The 20,520-nt window shown below is 51.9% G+C and overlaps 1 protein-coding gene across 1 annotated transcript; it reads right to left on the bottom strand.

Moving 5' to 3' along the window:
- Positions 1-4,787: 4,787 nt before the first annotated feature.
- SERPINC1 (serpin family C member 1) lies at positions 4,788-14,244 on the bottom strand. The gene is made up of 7 exons (XM_037035239.1): positions 14,092-14,244; positions 11,984-12,353; positions 11,517-11,732; positions 10,667-10,804; positions 8,874-9,264; positions 7,952-8,016; positions 4,788-5,362 (listed from the first exon to the last, which is right to left on the bottom strand). Exons 1-7 carry the CDS (start codon positions 14,130-14,132, stop codon positions 5,186-5,188), a joined length of 1,398 nt encoding a protein of 465 aa, XP_036891134.1. The 5' UTR covers positions 14,133-14,244; the 3' UTR covers positions 4,788-5,185.
- Positions 14,245-20,520: the final 6,276 nt, after the last annotated feature.

The following is a 20,520-nucleotide window of genomic DNA, read 5'->3' on the forward strand; positions in this document are numbered from 1 at the left end:
AAGGGTCAGAACACTTGGCTTCAGTGCTTCTGTCCACCGGCTTCTACTTGTCGAGAGTAGTCTGGACGTGCAGTCTTCCTGTTGTGTTTAAAGATGCACCCAACTCCGTTCGGTGATGTGAAAAATCTGCCTGAATCCTGAGTTGTTTTATCAGTTGCCATTTGCAGTCCATTTGGGGGTAGAGGGTGGAATAAAAAACATACTTTCCTGATAGTGAGCCTCCTGCCAGCATCTTGACACAGAGGTGTGCATGACATGGACTTCTGGGTGCATCGTTTTGCTTTTCGTCACTCCAAAGAGAGAGACTCCTGTTTTTAATGTCAATGCTGTTATCACGGTCAAGGTGGCCTTGCTGGAAGGTAACAGGCATCGGGAAGTGTAGCTCCAGCAGTAAGTGCCACTAGGCAGGCCTCCTCATCTCTGAATCCAGGTGTAGCACTCGGCAGACTGGCCGCTGGGGGCACCGGTGCACTGAGCCAGGTCCAGTCCCCTTCCCTGTGAGCATCTGTTACAGCTCTTGGGGCCGGGGGGCGGGGGCGGGGGGTGGTGGTGGGGGGCATGGGAACCACTGGCCCTTCTGTAGCCCCACCCTTCTCTGCAACGCCCTGGCTGGGATGTCCAAGTGGGGGCTCTCTGGGTAGGAGTGAAAACGAGAGAGAGCGGTCTGCTTTCAGATTCTAGAGGCTGCTTCTGTTTTTAGGTACCAGCTGCTAGGTATTTACTTGCCCAGTGACTGGGCAGGGCTGGTGACAATACCAGCAGTGTGAAATGCCAGGTAATGAGACAGGCCTTACCCGTGGGCGGCAACTGACACAGACGGCACCTCTGCCCGAGGACACCTGGAACCCTGTGGGGAGACGAGGCAGGAGAATCAGTGCGAATCTGCTCACCACGGCTACTTCCTGGCTGACTGTACAATAATGGTCAGCCTGTAAGCCATGCTAATATCCTAGATTCAGGACTTAACTCCTGCTTGCGGAAATTCTTCCCTCTGGCTTATATTTGGTTTGTGCCCAGAGTCTTGTCCGAGACCTGTCTCCAGCTGTGTGGCCATACAGCCTACCCAAGGTGCAGTCTTACCTAAAAGTCAATAATTTACTCTAGGCAGCGGGGCTTATCACGGCTAAAGTGATTTATTTAGACACAGAGCAAACACAAAAGTGAGAGAAATGCCTAGGTAACTTCTTTGAGGTATGTTTCTTCCCTCTCATCTGGTTGAACCTTGGCCTCAAAGCTTTCTCTGCCAGGGCCATTGACCTTGGCCAGTGGGTCCCCATCTCGTCTGTACATTTATTTTCATTTGGAGCATTTAAGAAATGACTGATGCCCAGGGCTTCCTCCAGACATGCACGTTTAACTGGCCTACTGTGTACCCTGGCCTTCGAAAGCTCCCTGGGTGATTCTAATGGGCAGCCAGGATGAAGAATCACTGTCCAGGTGAGCCTGAGTGGGCTTTGGCAGGAGACCCTCAGTCTGGTTCTTTTTCCTATCAGAGACCTTTATTGGCATCCCAGGCACGGCTCCAACCTCAAAGACTATAGGGGGCAAGGCTTGGGTAAGGAAATGGTAGTCCGTTTGTCCTCAGAGGAATTCTTGAGGGAGAGGCTGCCATCCATCCAGTTTCCAAGTGCAAAGGACGCTTCAGTGAGCAAAACGTTTTCAAAGTCTGGTCTCTAGAATCCTCTTTGCTTTGCATATGTGATGTGAGTGGAGATTTCTCCATCTGCGAGCTAAAATAGAGACCTTAAACTGTTCAAGAGCCAAGCCCAAGCCAGCCAGGGTGACTTCTAGAAGCATTGCTCATGTTAGTGGAGGAAGAAAAGGCTCCTTCTTGGGGCAGTGGTGGCCCATTTGATTGTCTGTCTCGTAGCCATCTTCTCTGTGGGAGTTCAGCGCAAAGTGACTTTCCTTTTTCCTTACTTCTTTGTGGATGAAATGCACTAGCTAAAGCTTATATGTTTCTGAATTGTATATGAAATGTGAAATGAGTCCTTTTGGCATCCTTGGTCTAGGGTGTCAGAGACTAATCCAGTAATTCCCAAATGAGGTTCCATGTCTTTTCCTTCTTCCCACTGCAGGTGGTAAAGGTACCTGCCCTGGGCAGCCTCACACATGGGAAGGGGAGAACTGTTCGATTTCCTTAAAAAGTGAGAACCACTGTTCTAACTAACAAGCTACCAGGTGATTTCTAATTCATGAAAGAACTTTGTGTTTAAGAACAAGTTCAGGATAGCTGTCTTGTCTTCTGGGCACGGTAGAAATCCGTTCGTATAGTATTGCCTCCAAATAACTGATCACTCAAATTTCAAATAGGTGGTTTGTTTGAGAAGAAAAAGGAAAGATTGGTTAGTGCAGTGAATTGGCAGCAGGCTGTGGAACTTAGTTATAGTAACATTAAAGCATGGCTATTTGCTTGGCGTGTAAATGCTGCCATGTCAGAGAAAATGCCTGCTATGCCTTAGAAAACTACAAAGGCTTCCTGACGTTGGGTGGCATTGGGAAGCGGTCACCTTTGGAACTTGCATGCATCGGAATTCCCATACTGTAGAACATTGTGGAGTACTGTGAAACATTGTTGAACTTTATGCAAATCATACCGCACTGGACTTTAAGATTGGAGAGGCAGGGGGAGAGTAGAGGAGGAGGTTGGGGAAGCAGTGGTAGAAAAAGAAATATATAACCTTGTACTATATTTTAAGCAAGGAATGAAACATTCCCTATAGGCCTGTGAAGTTCGGTCAAGTTCCTCCACCCTCCCGTGTCGGCTGGCTGATGCCTCCGAAACCTCTAAGATCCCCTTCCCGAAGCAGCTACCCAGACGCTAGTCTGACTGCCAGTACGCCACCCTGTCTACCCCGTCCTCTCGGGACAAAAGGCAGGCGTTCCCAAACTGCAGGCGGAAGCCGTGCGTCCTGTCCCCGCCCATGGGCTGTTCACAGGTTTAGCCCGTTGCATTTTTTTGTGATCTCAGGGCAGACCTGAAAGAGCTCTGCCAGTTCAGCCAGGAACCAGTGGCTTCCTTAAGGAATCAAATCAGAACTCAGCGTGCCGCCTGTTAGTGGACGCAGGGAAGGGGAGAGCTCACTGGCGGGGGGCGCTCCGTTCGGTTCCGGATTTCCGGCTCCTCCTCACTTCCGGGCTGGGCCTCTGCTCTGCCTCGGAGGGGAGAAGGCGGAGGGCGGCTCGGACAGCGGAGACACTTGGTTTCCTTCGGATGGACGCGGTCTGAGAGCAGCCTGTCCACTGCTCTCTATGGTGCTTACAGGGTGGGTGACAGCTGTCCCCATCCGCTGTCCTTGGCACTGTGCCTTCCCACTGGTCACTGTGAAAAGCAGATCACACTGGACTCAGAGGCCAGAATCCAGGACAATTTCCCTTCCCCTTGAGCCCGTCACTTCTTCGTACAGCTAATAATGTAGCGTTTCCTTCTCTGTGGGGAACACTCAGGGTTGTTCCCCACGGAACAGTGAAGCCTGAAAGGAAGACAGTCCACGGTGGCCGTCAGGTCGCAGACCCCAGGGAGACGGCTCTTCTGGCGGCTGGGAGCAGGGCCCCACCGCGCCCTCGGCCCGGGTTTGCAATGGCTGCCCCGGCAGACGAACCTGACGCTGTCCACAACTCAGTAAGCAAGGATTCATATTAAAACAGACAATCAATTTCTAAAATAATTGTTATCCCTGAAAGGGAGCAAGATAGGAGATAGTTTTTAACTATAAGAACCTACCAGTCTGTTTTTTCCCTTTGCAAAAACTTACCCTTGGGGTTTGTGTCCTTCATCTGCAGCGACTCCTTCAAGTCGCTTAAAGATGCTTCAGAAAAGGCAGCGAGCCCGGCTGGCGCTCCTGCCCTGCCAGGGCGCTGGGCTGGGTCTGTGCATCTGACTTCCTTAGAGAGTGTCTGTTTTTATTATGACCTTAATTATAAATACCTATATATAGGAATAGGATTTTCTCTCGCCCCACCCTCTTAATCATTATCACTTCCCCCACACCCCTTTTACTGAAAAAATGCACTTTAATTCCTAAGGAGAGTGGCTGTCCCCGCCCTGAAGCCAGATTACTGCAGGAGGGAGAGTTGAGGAGGGAGAACCCTCACCAGACTCTGTGAAATTAACCAAATTCCTTAATGTAAACACACAGATAATAACATGCATTTGTAAGCTGCCCCCACCCCCCGCCAAAGGGAAACAAACAACCAACATGAAAAAGCTCAAAATGCCTACTCTGATTTTAGAAGGTTTGCTGGGGAAACACCCAATGTTAAGTCATCTCCTCAGCTACCAACCTGTTGGGAACTTGTGGGTGGTTTTGTGGGAAGCTGAGATCCTGTTTGTTGGAAAGTCTGGTGGAATCAGGCAGGCCGTCGGGCTGAGTCTGACTGTCGTGTCTCAGTCCGATTGTTCTCGCCCGCAGTTGGACAGGTGCTCTCAGCTCCCCTCCTGCAGGCTCTGCCCTTCCCCTGATGATGGGCCAGTACTCCTGGTGGCCTCGCGTGTCTCCCGGAGCCCCAGGAGCCCGCTGTGCCCAGGGGCAGGGGCAGGAGGGGGTGCAGAGACCAGGGCTGGGCGATTTGGAGCAAGGGTTAAATGGGGGTTTATATAAACATATTTGAAGCAGCTTAGCAGAGGCTTTCTCGTCGAACAGCTTTAAGAACAATGTGAATGAAATCTTAGCAACTTGGTGAGTAATCTGAAAAGTCTATTAATGTATACTTGAAATTCTGTTTGTATAAAAAACACATTTTCCTCTTTATTTTAACACTGTGTAAAAGAACATTATGCATGTGAGTGGTTTGAGAATTAAACGGTTTAATACTCAGATTCAAGTCTGTGACTTTTCTGTACATGGATATTGACATGTCTTAAGTTTTTGGATTTTTTAGTAAAGCGGGAATCCGAGAGTTCAAGCGCTCTGCCCACCCCCTTCCTACCCCCCATGCCTGCTATCTCTCAGGACGACGTGCTCCGACAGCCTTCACTGCCTCCACCCACAGGCGTCCCCGGGCAGAGGGCAGGGAAGGACGCCATTCTCCCAAATGCCCAGCAGCACGACTCTCAGTTTCTCCCTTCCTCGTCTTCATGTCAGTCGGCAACGTCCATTCATACTTGAGAGATGGGAGTAACTGTGTTTATTTTTACCTCTACTCACACACCAAAATAGGAAGAGGTGCGAAGCATAAGAACACGTTAGTCAACACAAGGGTTGGCTACTCTTCCCATGAAGACAATAGTGTTCAGAGCAACTTCCCTTATAAGAACCAGGAAGGGCCTGTTGGCCTTGAAGGTCACCCTGTGGGGGTTCAGCGAACGGCCAGCGATCACGATGGAGGTACTGGCTGCTGCCTCGCTGCCTTCCTCGTTTACCTGCGGGTCAGAGAGCAAACAAATGCTTCATTAGCCACTCCGCAGTTCCTTGGACGCGGGGAGGTGGTGCGCAGACACGGCCATTCCTCCAAGTGCTATCTGTTACCCAGAGGAGAGTACCCTTGGGTCAAGTCGAGTTCCCTCTGAAACCCTACTGGAATGTTCCTTATTCTGCCATCCAGTGAACGTGGATGTAAGCATTTGTGCTCGTCCATGCCTTTGGCCGAGTCCATTCAGATAACCGCAGGACCAGAAATCTGGAGGTAGACAGGGTTGTCCCATTTGGGGCTGGCACCATTGTACGTGGTATCACCCGAGGATTATTTTGCACTTGATGCTGAGAGAGATTCTGACTCAAGATCAGAGCTCTACAGGTGAGGTGGTTTCACTGTTGGAGCATCAGGATCCTGGATGTAACTACCCCAAACAGCCACTGAGGACCTAGGCCTTAGGAGACGAGGGGAGGGTGCTCTGGCCGATGAGATGAGTATTCCTTGGAGTAACAGACTGAGACGGTGGCTTGGAGTTTGCTGATAAGCAGAACCGTCACGGGGCTAAAGGAGACACCTTTAGAAAACTGGTCGTGCGGGGACCCAGAATATCACTGAAAGTCTATCCCGGCCTCTTCACCCAAGCCCTTTGGACCCCTGAGCTTTGCGGAGCTGGTTGGTGGTGGTCTCTTTCTCCCTCTTGCCCTGCCTCTTTCCTTACCCACCCCCATCTCCCCATGCTATCTATTTCATAATCATTCTAGGACTAACTTTACAATCAGAGCTTTACTGGAGCTTTTGTAAGACCAGTATTCTTTTATTCAAACCAGATTCTAGTTTTTAATGCTTCCCAGGAGATTTACAGTCAGTTGGGGTCCTGCACACTGAGTCCTTGAGGACTTCAAGGAGAACAGCTTGGTTCCCAGAGCCATGGAGGAACCTGGCATCACTGGTTGGTGGGCTCGGGGGGGGGGCAAGTGGACCCAGACCTTGCCTCTCCCCGAGAATAGCCCAAAGCCCCCAAAGAGGCATGCGTTGGCCACTTCTGTTCGGGTCCTTCAGAGAGTATTTTCGTAGTTGAAGCCCCGAGGGCTCATCTTCCCTTGCAGCCTTTCTAAGTGCACTTTCTCCCAGAATGCACGTGGAAGAGGGCGACAGTAGCATCACCTCCACTTCCAACTCGGTGACTCACGTGAGACCCCTTGTTCTGGTCTCTGTTAAGTGGCTCCACCTCATCCAGCCCCGTGAACATTGCCTTCACTTCCACTTGCACGAAGCAGTCCCCAGGCCACACCTCCAGGGAGCTGTCTCCCTGAGCTGCTGTCCCTCTGAAATTATACTCACGTTACCCTTCTCTCCGACAGTAGCCTTCTGTCTTTCCAAGCTGCCTCATTCTCTCACTCCCATGACAATGAAGCTGACTTCCTCTTGTCCCTTGATAGGTCCGCTCTCCACTGAGCGGGGCTGTGCCACCCGGTTACTAGCACCGTGCTCTGCAGCCTTTCTCTCTGACCACAGCCTTCTTGCTTTGTGATCTCCTCGGTCCCGTGACCTTTTCTAACCTTGGCCCACATCTCTGTGCCCTCACAGCCTGGTTCCCCAAAGAATAATCTACAGAAGCGGCTTCCCACCCTGCCTGTGCACCAAAATTCCCTCAAGGAGCTTTGAAACTAGATTCCTGGGCTCCATCCCGGACTCACCAAGAGGCCAGCCCCCCAATAACTGACGCCGCCGGTGGCCCCAGTTCAGTCATCCTCTGCAAACCAGAGTGGTACAAGCTTTCCACAGCTATGACTCTAGCTATGACATCTTACTTGGGGCGACACCAGGAAAGCAATAAATACTCAACTGTTTTCTTCCCTGGAGACCCTCTCGGACTTCCCCACGCTGCTGCGGCTTCATTCTCATTCGTATCCCAAGAAGAGGGAGTGCGTTGATTTAGCTACCTAGCTTTCTGCTACCTGCTCGCAGTCTAGAGCGCTGGTTCTCTGGAACACACTTCAGAAGGCGATCCACTCACCAGCTCCCCTCCCTCTCTTCCCTGTGCCCTGGCCCCTTATCATTAGGCTGTACCCCTGCTATCCTGTCCAGCCGCCTCGGAAAAGGAGCCCATGGTCACCTTCCAGTCTTCCTGCGAGATGCTTTCCATTTCCTTAAAACTGCTCTCTGGGTTTCCACGAGCTCACACTGTCCTGATACTTCCCAGAATTCCTTCTCAGGGTCCTTTGCTGGCTCCTTTTCCTGTCTCCCCTTCGCCTTCGTGTTTGTGTCCCTGCTTGACCCGCCTCAGGAGAGGCCGTGGGGGGGGGGGGGGGGGAAACAATCAGACCCCAGGGCTTCAGGGCCGGGCTGTGGGGTAGCAGCCCAGGAGGGGGCCGTGGCCTTGGGGCTTGAGGGACACCAGAAACATGGCTCCCCCACCTTTTGTCTCCTGCTGCTCGCCCATCTATGAGCAGCCTGTGACGTCACTACCCTGTGACAGCCAGTGGAGCAGAAACCCCAAAGTTACAGACCACACAAGATACTGATGAAGGTGTAATAACACGGCACGGGATTAAAAAACAAAATCAGAAGAGAGAGCACAGGGTGGCATACTCACCTCAAGAAATGCCTTATGGAACGCATCCGAGACGTAGAGGTCGTCCCGGCCTTCGGCCACAATACCTGGAAGGAAGGCCAGATGGAGGAAGTTGACTTCAACCAGCAGCAAGGAGTTCACTGGCGTGAAGAGGTCCTTTGGGGTCCTTTTGACAAGTAGGAAGCAATCCTGGCCCCTCACCTAACGGCGCCCTCCAAAGAAATGCATGTTGACCATAATGAAGTGCTTGGGCTTCTTCAGCCCGGCTCCTGTGGGTTTGGTCTCATGCTTCGGCCCTTGGGTGGGGTGGGGGGGACCAGGGACTCTGTTCCTAATGAAGAGTTCTCTCTATCGAGTAGGAATGTCTGTCTTTCCATTCTGGCAACTCTTTAAAGAGAAGGACTGGTTTTCAGACCTAGTTTAAAGTCAACCCATTAAAGGTAAACTCAGCCACCTAATGTTGTAAACTAACGCTTGAAAAAAGAGATCCGAATGCACCGTTTTAAAGGATGGTGCATTAGAGGGGCCAAATCAAGTGAACACCGTGACCGAAACGTCCCGACGGGGAAACGTCCGGCTGTGTCCGTCCAAGTGACCTCGAGGAGAACACACGAGTCCCGTGCCGCTACTAAATGTCGGCTCTGCTGTGTGTGGAGCCCAGGTGGCCAGCTCTTCATCGTGTCTGGCTCTTTGCCCTGCGTTCCGATGCCCTTTCCAGCTCCTCTCTCCCTGGTCTCATCTCTCTCAGTGACAGACTCAAAGGGCTCTCGTGCCAGCTGGGCCCGTGGACATCCAAGAGCCCACCCTCCCTTTTCTAGAAGCAGAAACTGAGTGAGCAGGAGAGCTGGGGTGGAACCCAGCTGTCCCAGCTCGCGGCCCTTTGCCCCCTTTGGTCCGACCGCCGACAGGGCAGAGAAGGGAGGAAAGGCCCCGCTCGACTCACCCGGGAGCTTGGACTTGTCCGGGCTGAACAGGTCCACGAGGCCCATGTCTTGCAGCTGTTCCTTCACGCTGAAGCTGTCCTCGATGCGGAAGCGGGGCATGTGGACCACCAGCATCGTCTCTACCAGCTCGTCCAGCCACTCCTGCAGCAACTCCGGGGACAGTTCCTGCTCCACCTTCGCCAGGCTCTTCTCCATCGTGGGCAGGATGAGCACCATGGTGATGTCGTCCCCCTTGAAGGGCAACTCCAGCACCTGGGTGCCTTCTGCCACACGCCGGAAGCGGAACCTGCCTTCCTGGTACATCATGGACACCGAGCACCTGTCCGCATCGGACCTGAAGAAAGGTTCCTTCCTGGTGTTCTCAGGGCTGAACTTAGACTTCCACAGGCCCTGGGAGATGATGTCAGGTGGGAGAATCATCAAGCAAGAAGACTCTATTGACCTGGGCATATTCACATTATTTTATTACATTAATATGTATGTATCTTATTAGCAAAGTGGGCCAGAGGGGTCTGTGTGAAAAGATGAAGAGCCAGGGTGATAGACTCACTAGTGTTTTCTTTCTGTAAGCTTTCCTGTATACCCCAGATTTTTAGTAGTGACTGCCTATTTGCATTTATAACAAGAAAAATAAAAACTAGAACCAGGCCCTGGCTGGTGTAGCTCAGTGGATTGAGTGCAGGCTAGGAGCCAGAGGTTCGCCGGTCTGATTCTCAGTCAGGGCACATGCCTAGGTTATGGGCCACGTCCCCAGTAGGGGGTGCAAGAGAGGCAACCACACACTGATGTTTCTCTCCCTCTCTCCCTCTCTTCCACTCTGCCTAAAAATAAATAAATAAATAAAATCTTAAAGAAAAGAAAAAAACTAGAGCCAAGAACAATGTACTGGCCTCTTCACAAGTCTCTTCTCGAGTTTAAATCTAATTGCCTTTGCCTTCTGACTCCCACCAGCCTCGTTCTCCAAGGCCATCCTCCAAACCGCTGGGCTCTGCCCAGGTGAATACTGGCCACACACAGGGAATAACCTTAGGGGGTTGTCCAGGCATCCTGCCAGGCAGAAGGTGAGTCCTATTCAAAGGGAGGGGATACCAGACACTGCTTCAAATTTTCTGAGTTGTGCCATTCCTCATCATCTTTCCAGCTCTTTGATTTGGGTCCCAGTCATTTAACTCCTTGAGTGACAGGTCTTCATCTGTAATGTGAGGAGCTACTGATCACTAATACCTTGCTCCAAGCCTGTTACCTGTATTAACTGCATCCCCTTAGTAACCCTTGTGAGGTAGGTGTATCATTACCACCATTTTATAGATGCAGAAATCGGGGCAGAGAAAGGGCTCGGTAGCTAGCGCAAGTTCACGCCGTCAGGAATGGAAGAGCCTGGATTTCTACTAAGGCCCAAGGTCTCCTTTGTGATGTTAGGAGGATTGGGAGGGCTAATAAATGGCCCGTGTTCTGCGAACGGTCAAGGCCAGTGCACACTGTGGAAACACAACCTACTTTGCTCTTGGAGAGATGGAAACTCCAAGCAGCGACGTGGTGTTAGGGGGTAGGGGGCAATCTGCTTATGGGGCATGACCCAAGATGCACAAATGTGGCACAATGCCACTAGCCTTAAGTCGGTGACCCCCCCAGAGTGGGTCAGTAATCTGTTTATCCCCAACACTCTCGCCCTCATCCTCCTCCCTCTACGTAACCAGCCCAGAAGAATCCTTTGAACTCTGGCTCCCCGAGACAGGTAAGGTGCCGCTGCCTGATCAAATTGCAGGGCCTCTGCAGAGGTCCAGGTTAGTACCTTGAAGTAAATGGTGTTGACCAGCACCAGAACAGTGAACTCATCAATAGCCTCGGGGGGAATGACGTCAGTGATACGCCCTTCGGTCTTGTTGGCTATCCACTGGTTGATGGTCACTCTGGACAGCTCCGCGTTTTCCTAAGGAGAACGGGAAACAAACCTGCCCACTTGTGCTAGTCAGCGGTCTCCCCGCCCCCCCCGCCCCCCCGCGGTTCTCCGTGCAGCGCTTTGTTTTACCCAGCATCCCTCTGCCCTCACCCACCACTCAGCTACGCCATCCCCCTCACCCAGGTTGGGGAAGCCTCATGCATCTAGTGTAGTGCCAGGGTTCAGGTTCCCTGTTCCATGTTCTGTGGGAAGCTAATAAGTGATGAGGAGCAGGGAGGGGACGGGGGGATGTTCACGTGGTCAAAAAAAGCCTGAGAAATGAGCTTGAATTAAACTCGGTGAGACTTCTCAGACAACAGCTCCTCGAACCTCCATGCGGAGCATTTGACACATGCCATATGCCAGTTTCATTTAACTACGGTAACTTTAAAACACTGACCGAAGAAGGCATCTTGCAGGACTGGCATGTCCCAAATAGCGTTTGGTACGTATGTGAACTTGGTGGGTGAAATGAAGAATTTGTTATTTGTACCACTTTCTCGGGGCATCATGACCATCCATAGATAACACTGACTTCTCAGGTTTCAGGCAAGAGCAGGTGTTCCGGGGGTCTGACTTACAACCCCCTCCCTCCACCTCTAGCTGGCATGGCCGGGTGCGTCTGGCTTCTGCTCCTCCATCTCCTCGGTCTCGGAGTGGAAAGGGAGGAACTGGGAGGTCAGGGGTGACGCGTGTCACTCACCTTGAAGTCCAGGGGCTGGAGCTTGGCTCCATATACCAACTCGCTGATGTCCTGGTAGGTCTCATTGAAAGTAAGGGACTTTTCTCCAAAAAGGCGGTTGGCTGACACCAACTGGGAAGATTTGTTGGCTTTTCGGTAGAGCCGGCAGTTGAGTTTGGCAAAGAAAAAGTGGATCTGATCAGATGTCTTCTCAGAGATGGTATCGAACTTAAAAACCTGTAGAAGCCACAAGAATAGGGGTGGTGAGTCTGGTGGCGCAGCCTGGCGGCACGGGCCAGGAGGACAGTGACGCCAGCCTTGACCAAGGGCCACCTTGCCTGCGAGCTCCTTGGAGTGTTTGGATGAAAGAAGAATGGCGGGTAGGAAGGATAAGAGGGAAAGGAGACGGAGAGACCAGGAGCGTGGAGAGCACCTGAGGCCTCCAACGGGCTCCAGACCGAGACCCCACGGGAGGCTGCGGACTGTACCTCCATCAGCTGCTTGAGGGTGTCGTTGCAGGCCCCCAGTTTGGTCATAGCGAAAGCCGTGGAGATGCTCAAGGGCGACAAGAAAACGTTGTCACTGTCTTTCTTGGAGTCGGCCAGGTGCTGATAGAAGACGGTGGCAAAGCGGGAGTTGGCCTTGGACAGTTCCCAGACCCGCCGGTTGGTGGCCTCAGGGATCTTCTGGTCTGTGCCCGCCTCCTCAGGGGCCTTCTTCTCTGGGGACCGGTGAAGGCACATGGGGTTCACGGGGATGTCCCGAGGCTTGGCTGTGCAGATGTCCTCTACCGGGGTCCAGCGACAGGTCACACAGCCCCAGAGGCCAACGAGCAGCAAGGACAGGAGACATCCCCTCCTACAGTTGACGGAAAGCTGAGTTAAGGGAGGCGGGGAGACCCCACCCCCGACTGCCCATCACGGAGCTGCCCCATGATGCGTAGACAGGATGCCCGCCTGCCCGTGTGACCTTGGACTCTGTAAAACACAAGGCCCAGGACAAGTCCAGTCCTGGACTTCTTGCAAGTGGGCAGTTCATGTTGAAACTGGAATCAGCTATTGAAGCAACCGATGGTGCCCCGGGCCCCACGCAGGGAGAAATAAAGAGCGCGGAGCTTCCGGTTGGTGAGACGGGGCGGGCAGGGACCTTTGGAGCCCAGTGAAGACCGAGGGTGGCAGTGGGGGCCGTGTGCAGAGCTGTTTCGGGAAGACCGCGGAAAGGGACGGAATTTCACCCGGGCGGTACAGGCGTGGGAGGGTTTCCACCGACACAGCAGAGGGACGTCAGGGACACAGGCAGGGCGGGAGGAGCGGCTGCCTGGGGCACTAGCTGCGTGCTGACCTCCCGCAGCGGCAGCTCCAGCCCTGCGCGGCGCCCCAGCGGAGGGTTTGCCGGTCCCCTCCCTCCGCCCCTGCATGTCCTGCACCTTCCGTAGGGAGCCCCCACCCCACACCGCTTCTCCTTCTGCGTCCTCCCGCTCAGCAGGTGGGACCCCCATCACCCTGAGGTCCAGTCCAGAGGCATGGGAGTCAGCCTGATTCCTCCCTCTGCGCCTCTCGTTCAGTAAGACGGAGATTAATTTTTCCCCTTGCTCCTCACTACCTTTGTTTGGACCTCGTCCTTTCTGGTTGCGGGAAATCTCAATAGCTTCCAACATGGGCTTATTAAAGGGGTATGAAACTAATCTCATTTTTTAAAAAAGTGAGATCATGAGATTGGCAAATTAGAATCGGGACACCGATTGAACAAACCAAGGGAGACACTCTCTCCTGGAGTTTTGTGGCCAGGCCAGGGCGGGCCAGGGCTTCCTCCGACTAGGGTGTCTGGGTCTGGGTAAGGCAGCGTGTATGTGGGTACCAAGTCTTCTCAACCTTCCCCGGGCAGGAGAGGACGGGTGCACAGGGCAGAAAGGATTCCCTGAGGAGTCCGCTGGGCCAGAGAGGGGCTGGCCTGCAGCGGGGGGCACCCCTTCCCCGTGGTGGGACCTGAGGCCAGCACCACAGGCATGTGAAGAACAGAGGGCCACAGGGTGGGAGGGCTGGGGAGGTGTTGAGGCAGAGAGGCGAGGGCAGGGAAGATGCAGAATCTTGCCACCCATCTTTCCATCTGGCCGCCCCGTCTCCCACTCTGTCCCTCAGCCACACCTGGAAACACAGCTGGGGGCTGGGCGGCCCCGGAAGCTGGCTTAGACACGAAGGAAAACCGAGGTGTCCTCACCACAGCCTCCGGTCTAGCTTCCTACAGATCGAGGAGGGAGTATGTGTGGTGTCCAGGTGGGAGAACGGGGCTGACATCCTTTGGTCAAAGGTCACCGAGACCTTGGAGGGAGGCAGCCATGCGGGAGGAGCAAAAAGGGAGTTAGGAGGCCCTTGCAGATTAAATTTGCCTCACTTCAGAGGCAGGGCCAGTCCTGCCCCTTGGAGGGTCTCCTGGACTGCTGTGAGGACCCCAAGGGGTGGCTTAGGGAAAGGTCTTCAATGGTAACCTCCAGGGAGAGGGCCTGGGCTCCTCGCAGGTGCGGAGGTCATCCTTGTGGCTCCTGCAGAGGTCAGAAAGCCCAGGGAGGGCAAGCGAAGGCCACGCTCACCCCTCTTACCTTTTTCCAGCCGCTCCAGATCCTGTCCCACCGGAAAACATGGTCGCTAGTCCTCCCCAGGGCTCAGCAGGTGGAGGTCCTGTGATCCGAGGCAAACCCTCTGAAAACTGGCTCTTTCCTCTAAATCTGAGGCTCCAGAGGCTGGGGTGGGGGAGGGGCTGGTGAGGACGGGAGGACAGAGGTCAAAAGCTGATGACCAGCAGCCAGGGTTAAGCAAAGCACGGGGCCCAGCGTTGTTTTATTAGTGGAAAAGTTTTAAAGTTCAGGCGGGTCCAGGGAGAGCAAAGCCAACCTTTCTCCACCATCCTCCCCCTCTCTCTTCTCCATCTCAACCAGACAGGCCAAGATCATTGGCACATTCAAACCTGGTCTGCAAAACTCCAGGCTGAGGCCAACGTTGCAGGATTGCTCTTCCCAGTGAACCACACTGGGAGGTAGGAACCAGGTGACCATAACCAGTCCAGTGGAATGTCCAGAAATTCTAGCCTTCCACCAGCAGAGCTTCTATCCCCTCAGTGCCATGCCCTCTCTTCCACAGCTCTCTCTAGGGGAAGGGAGAGAAGGGGAAAGTCCACTGCATCCAATCAGAGCAGGGAGAAGAGGAATGTTCTGGAACAAGGTTCCATCTTCCGGCTTCTAAACCAGCACATCCGTGGTCACACGGGCAGTCCGCAGATGGAGCCCTCCCCACTCGGCCCCGAAGGGACCAGGGCAGAGGCCTCAGGGTTCTCAGGGGCACACCCAGGATGCTTCCCGAGGCGACAGAGCTGGTTGGAAGGTGCCGCATACAGTTCTTTGGGGCTCGGGAGACAGAGCGTGGAGCAGGTAAAAACACAACTGCTGAAGTACTTTAAAGGCAAACAACCCCAGTCACGGTGGGCCTGTATTGTTATTTCTACCCAGTTTCGTTACTGGGGAGGCTACATAAATGCCCACCAGTGGAGACAAAGGGCCCGTTTATATTTTTCTCTTCCCGAACGGCCCAGAACAGCGTCTGGCCTGCTGCGACAGCCTTCACGCTCAGACGGGGTGAGCAGGTGCCCTCCGTGTGGCTACAGGCTCCTTTTCTTTGACCCAGCCCCAGGAATTCTAGAGACTTCTCTAACCCTCAGATACGAAACCTCTGTCAGGTCTGAAGCTGTACCTAAGCTCCAGGCTGCTTTAGACCCTGGACCCCTTGAGGATTCCCTCCCATGGGCAGTGATTTCCTTTTCTGTTTTTGAACCTGGCGATGCTCACCTGTTCCACAAGATCTTGACTGTGAGTGAGAAGGGTGTTGTGTATTCCACAGTGGCTTTGGGGGAAGGGGGCTGGAGTTGCGGGCAGCACCAAAGAGGAACTAGAAGCCCCTGAGCCCCTGGCTGGTGACCAAGGAGAAGAGGAGACAGAGAGAAGCCCAGTTCAGCGTCTGCAGGTGGGGTGCGGGCCTTGAGGCGTGCCCAGCCTGGCCAAAAGTGTCTGATAGCTGCAGGTGTCTCATCGTCTGTAATCTAACTGCGACTCTACGTTCAGGTCAAATTCTTTAAATCTTTGAACATGATCACAGTAATAGGCACCATATTAAACACCTGCTATACATATATGTTTATATAGAAAACACAGTTATACAGAGAACCCAGTTATCACAGAATTCTATAACATACAAAAAACTCTGTTGCATTATCATGGAAGGAAACACTTTCCAATAATAAAAGTAATATAACAAAATTCTTTTTGTTTTATTTTGAAATACCAGTTGGTAAGATCGGAAAGTGAATAGGATCGAACTCTAAAGAAAAATCACAGCATGTTAACAAACGGATTGACAATATTCAAGTCCAAAGCCTGTGGACATTCCAAATTGATGTGTAAGCGTAGATAAATCAGGAGAAAGTCAGCCTCATTGGAAGGATTGCACTGCCTGGAATCTCTAACACCCCAAGTGACGGGAAAATCACAGGGCGCCTGGAGCGACCCCCTGGCTTCTTTGCCACGTAATCACTCGCTGTCCGATCTCGGATGTGCGGCTCAACCTCCCTCAGGGGCAGGCTTTTCAAATCTTAGATGCGCACAGAGTACTGAGCTCTCAGGGATTGTTAAGAATTAAAGATCGTTGTCCATTGGTCTGTTGTCAGAGTTCATACAGTTGCACTTCCTCCTGGGAAGACAGCTAAATCTATTTCCAGCCTTCCCCAGCCTTGCAGTTAGGTGGGGCCACCGGGTTCAGTTCTGGGCAACAGGACACGTGTATGGCTCCTGAATGTCCCCCCTGCCACCCCGGTCCTCCGAGCTCTGTCTCCCATGCTCAGGCTGGACAACCTCAGGACCTCGAGGGACATGAGGTATCTCCGCGTCATCCGGCCTGGCTGCTGGACCGCTGTCCTCCCGGAAGACTCCCACTCGACGATGGCATGCACATGACTCTGACCGTGGCGCTGGCTGTACAGAAATGAGCTGCCGCTGTCAGACGCCACGGAGAAGCTGCTGTGGTGGTTCCCTTTCCCTGCAGTTCACTGGCAGCGTCTTCATAGCACATGGTGTTGAAGGGAAATCTACCGACAGCCCCAGTGCAGCTCAGCCTGGTCTGGTTAATTAACAGTTAAGGGACACTGTTGTGGCAAGGACTGGCCTAGACACTGGGAGCAGAATGGTAAACCCGACACCTTCCCGGCCCTCGTACAGCAAATGTTCTAGTGAGTGAGACCGACAATAAAGGAGCTAATTTACATACACATGTACACAGACACACACACACACATATGTTCTTTTAAAAACCCACTCCCTTGTCCATCAGGGTCCACACTCAGTGCTTTGCAAGCTTATATAGTTTTCTCATCTGGCAGACACTGTTATGCCCCGTTCTCAAGGGTTAAGAACTTGCCCCAGTCAGAAAGTGGAGATTCGAACCCTTGTCTGCCTGTCTCACTGTGGGGACAGTGCCCAAGTGAACATTCACTGTCCACTTGTTTTCCAGGGGCCAGGCTTAGGACACGTCACCCTCGGGCTCCTCCCTGCATGGTCTCTACCTACCGAGTTTGTCCACGCTTCCCTCCAAACCCAGGCCCAGCGAGGAGCCCAGGGACCACCATCTTTCTCTTCGGTCACCCACGTTCTGCTAGAAAACGTCTGTTTCTAATGCACATCCCAGAGGCAGGTGTCAGTGGGTCCTTCGGGGTCCCTCACACCAGCCTGGTCGCACGGTTGCCTCTCAATCTCTAGATTTTGACGACTGGAATCCCTCCCTCTCCTCTCAATTCTTCATAGTTTGGTTTGATGAGGAAAAGAAAAAAGAGCTTGTATGCAGAGGGGAAAACCACCCTGGGTTCGTCTGTCTGTCTGTCTACACACACACACACACACACACACACACACACACACAGTGGCACTGGTAGCCTGTAACATGTTTCAATAAATGCGCATGTTTATATATGTAAAAGCACATTCAAATCAAATTCTTCATGACAACTTCTAGCTGTTTCTGGAAGGGGGCAGCCTGGGGGACCTCTCTCAGGTAGAGTCTAGTTACGGCAGAGGGCCCTCCGCTTTTGGGGCATCACAGCTTCTCTCTCTTCCGAGTGGAGAAAAGGTTGAGAGCAGCTCAAAGGAACTCTCTGTGCTTTGCTGTGCTCGGGGGTGGGGGAGTGCACTTGGGGAGCCAAGGAGAGGAAAGAACGTAGCATTCAATCACCCGCCCTTTTAGAAAATAGTTCCTCCAAGGTGAGTAATACAATTAGAAGTCCCTCGGCCCCTCTGCCCGCCTCTGGCCTCAGCAGTAACTGCTACCAGCAGGTGACTCAGTCGGTCCCTGCCTTCATCTCACACCCGGGCTGTTCTTTTCTTTGGATTCAAGAGCAAGACCTTGGTGGGAGCAAACAGCAGAGCGCGGATCCTGCTGTGGTTACTCAGTAACTCGAATCTGAGCTCTTGCTGGGACCTCCGGCAAAACACCTGGCACCAGATCTGGAGTTGTCTCCCACTCGCCCACGCTTCGGGTAGACCAGGCGGAGGTGGCATTTTAACTAAGGCGAAATCAAGTTCATCAAACTAAGTCTTGCATTATATCACTTGGCACCTTGCCGGTGAAACTCTCCGAGCGTCTGTCCAAACTCTCACAACCGTTAGAAAGTTCGGTGTGGGTTTCAGGGAAACCAAATGAAAACAAATATTTATTGAGCGTGCCCAATGCCAATCCCAATGGGTCTCCAATGTCCTGGGTACTCAATAAATATTTGTGTTTGAAGAAACCCAGGATCAGAGCAGTTTCGCTGATTTATTAACAGGAACATACTTCAAATTCCTCCCAAGTGGAAAGTTACCAAGTAAAATAAAAATGCCCCCTGATTCCGAGGAAGTGGCGTGAGTAGAAATAGTCCTGGACCTGCTGGTTTCATCTTTAAAAACGGAAGGGAACAGTCTGCAGACAGGAACAGTCTTCTCAGAGAACATAGCAACTGTGAGACTAACGGACCCAATGCCATTGCATTGAAAAACTCAAATTGCAGACATACCACCCTGGCTGGTGTGCCTCAGTGGTTTCAATGCCAGCTTGCACACCAAAGGGTCACAGATTCGATTCCCAGTCTAGGGCACACGCCAGGTCCCCAGTAGGGGGTACGCGAGAGGCAACCACACATTGATATTTCTCTCCCTCTCTCCCACACTTCCCCTCTCTCTAAAAATACATAAGTGAAATATTTCTAAAAACTGCAGATGTATTGTCCACACCTGGGACTGTGGCTGCTACTACAATCACACCTGCTTTGACCTTTGAACATATTACGAAATGGACGGCCCCAAGCGTTATGAAAAACCTGGTGGACCACACCATTCCTGAAGTTTCAAAGTCATGACACCCTGGGGGCTTGGCGACACATCCCCAGTTCACTTCCTCAGTAACTTAACTTTAAGTCATGCACAGGGAGCTTTCTCGGAGCCAGGGAGTATATAGATGCTGCAGGAAGACCCTTCTATCGGACTTTGCGGCTGTAAATCCTGACTGTTTGAGCTGATCCCTCGTGCGGACAGTTGCAGCCTTATCCCGGCTCTGCAGATGGGAAGCGGGGAGAAGATTTACTGACTTTCACAGAACAGTGTCTCTCCTAGAAACCTGGTGCTTTTACAAGCCATTATGGTTTAGAATGACGGATGCAGGCTGAGCTGTGTGTTAGAACCGGTCATCTTTATTCTTGAAATCAACCAGTGCTGTTCGTATGACTTTAGTTCTGTGGTATACGGAATAGTTGCATTTTTACTGTTACTGTAGTGCATTTAGAATAATTGCTTTTGATGGTTCTTTTGGTTTTCTCTGTGTGTAGTGTGTGCCTCGGTAAAGCACTAACAGAATTAACGCTGGTTTCCCTCCGTGTAAGCATTCTACAATGTACGGAGGTTGCAAGAGATTGTATTGATTATCATTCAGTTTTAACTACCTTCACTTGATATGCTTGAACTGTCGCCTGAACTATGCTAAGCACCTAGAATAAAGGTGCCAAAATAAAATTATTGCTGGCTTTCTAAAACCTTTGTGTAAATACCCAAAATGCAGTTGTGTGTCAAACCGAAATGCACACCAGCCCAGAACAACTTAACGGCACACACTGGGCTATATAGTGCAGCGGCTTAGTTGCATTTCAGATGTTCTAGTCATTGCGTGATGGAAGCTTCTTCTTCCCAAAGTGATTGGTAGCATGTTGAGAAGTGAATCACTATACATAATATGTGAAAATTCTTGTATAAAGTAGGATAAACTTTTGACTTCCTTTTTTCATTTGTAGATTAAATGGGATGGTATTTTCCTCTTCACATTATGTGATCTGGCTACTTTGGGATGGTCTAACAAGATAGTCCTGATGATTTTCTATTTCCTGACTCCTCCTTGTAATTAAAATGGCATCGATGCTTTATCTAGATTATTTTCTTTTTTGGTTTATGCCTATTCAAATTAAATATGTATATGTATAAAGTTGCTGAAACAAAAAACCCTCCAGAATCACCTTGCTCTCCACCCCTCCGCATCTTCCCTTAAGCAGTCTCCAGGTAATTATGTCTCATGTCTCATTCATTTCACACAAATTTAAGTCTGATCCGCAGAAACTGGGTCTTTCTGCTGAAACCACCCACCACGCAGAACCTGACCACTACAACATGTGGTCTACAGACAGTGCCGCTGTAATCTGGGTGCTCCTGATCTGGGTTTTCTCGGGCCCTGCTCCTGACCTGCTAGACAGTAGCTGCATCTTCACAAAAGCCCCAGGGGAACCATGTGCTCATTAATTTCAAGAAGCTGACAGGGAAGTGATCCAAAAAATGCAAACTGAGAGGCACCAATCGGATCCCTTCATCCCCTGCTTATAGCCCTTCCCAGGATTCCCTTTACTTTCACAGTAAAATCCTGACACCTCTGGGCTTCCTCGGTGACCTGCTTGCCGCAGCTCAAGCCACCGTCCTGTG

This window comes from Sturnira hondurensis, unplaced genomic scaffold, assembly GCF_014824575.4.
Source record: "Sturnira hondurensis isolate 20B ecotype Veracruz unplaced genomic scaffold, ASM1482457v3 Scaffold0022215, whole genome shotgun sequence".
NCBI classification, from domain to species: Eukaryota; Metazoa; Chordata; class Mammalia; order Chiroptera; family Phyllostomidae; genus Sturnira; species Sturnira hondurensis.

Excerpts from the sequence above, each read along its gene's own strand:
- SERPINC1 (XM_037035239.1), bottom strand. The coding sequence starts at position 14,132 with ATGTTTTCCGGTGGGACAGGATCTGGAGCGGCTGGAAAAAG. Across the intron at positions 12,354-14,091 it reads TCTGGAGCGGCTGGAAAAAG|GAGGGGATGTCTCCTGTCCT; the intron begins GTAAGAGGGGTG and ends CGTCAACTGTAG. Across the intron at positions 8,017-8,873 it reads GGACAAGTCCAAGCTCCCGG|GTATTGTGGCCGAAGGCCGG; the intron begins GTGAGTCGAGCG and ends CCTTCCTTCCAG.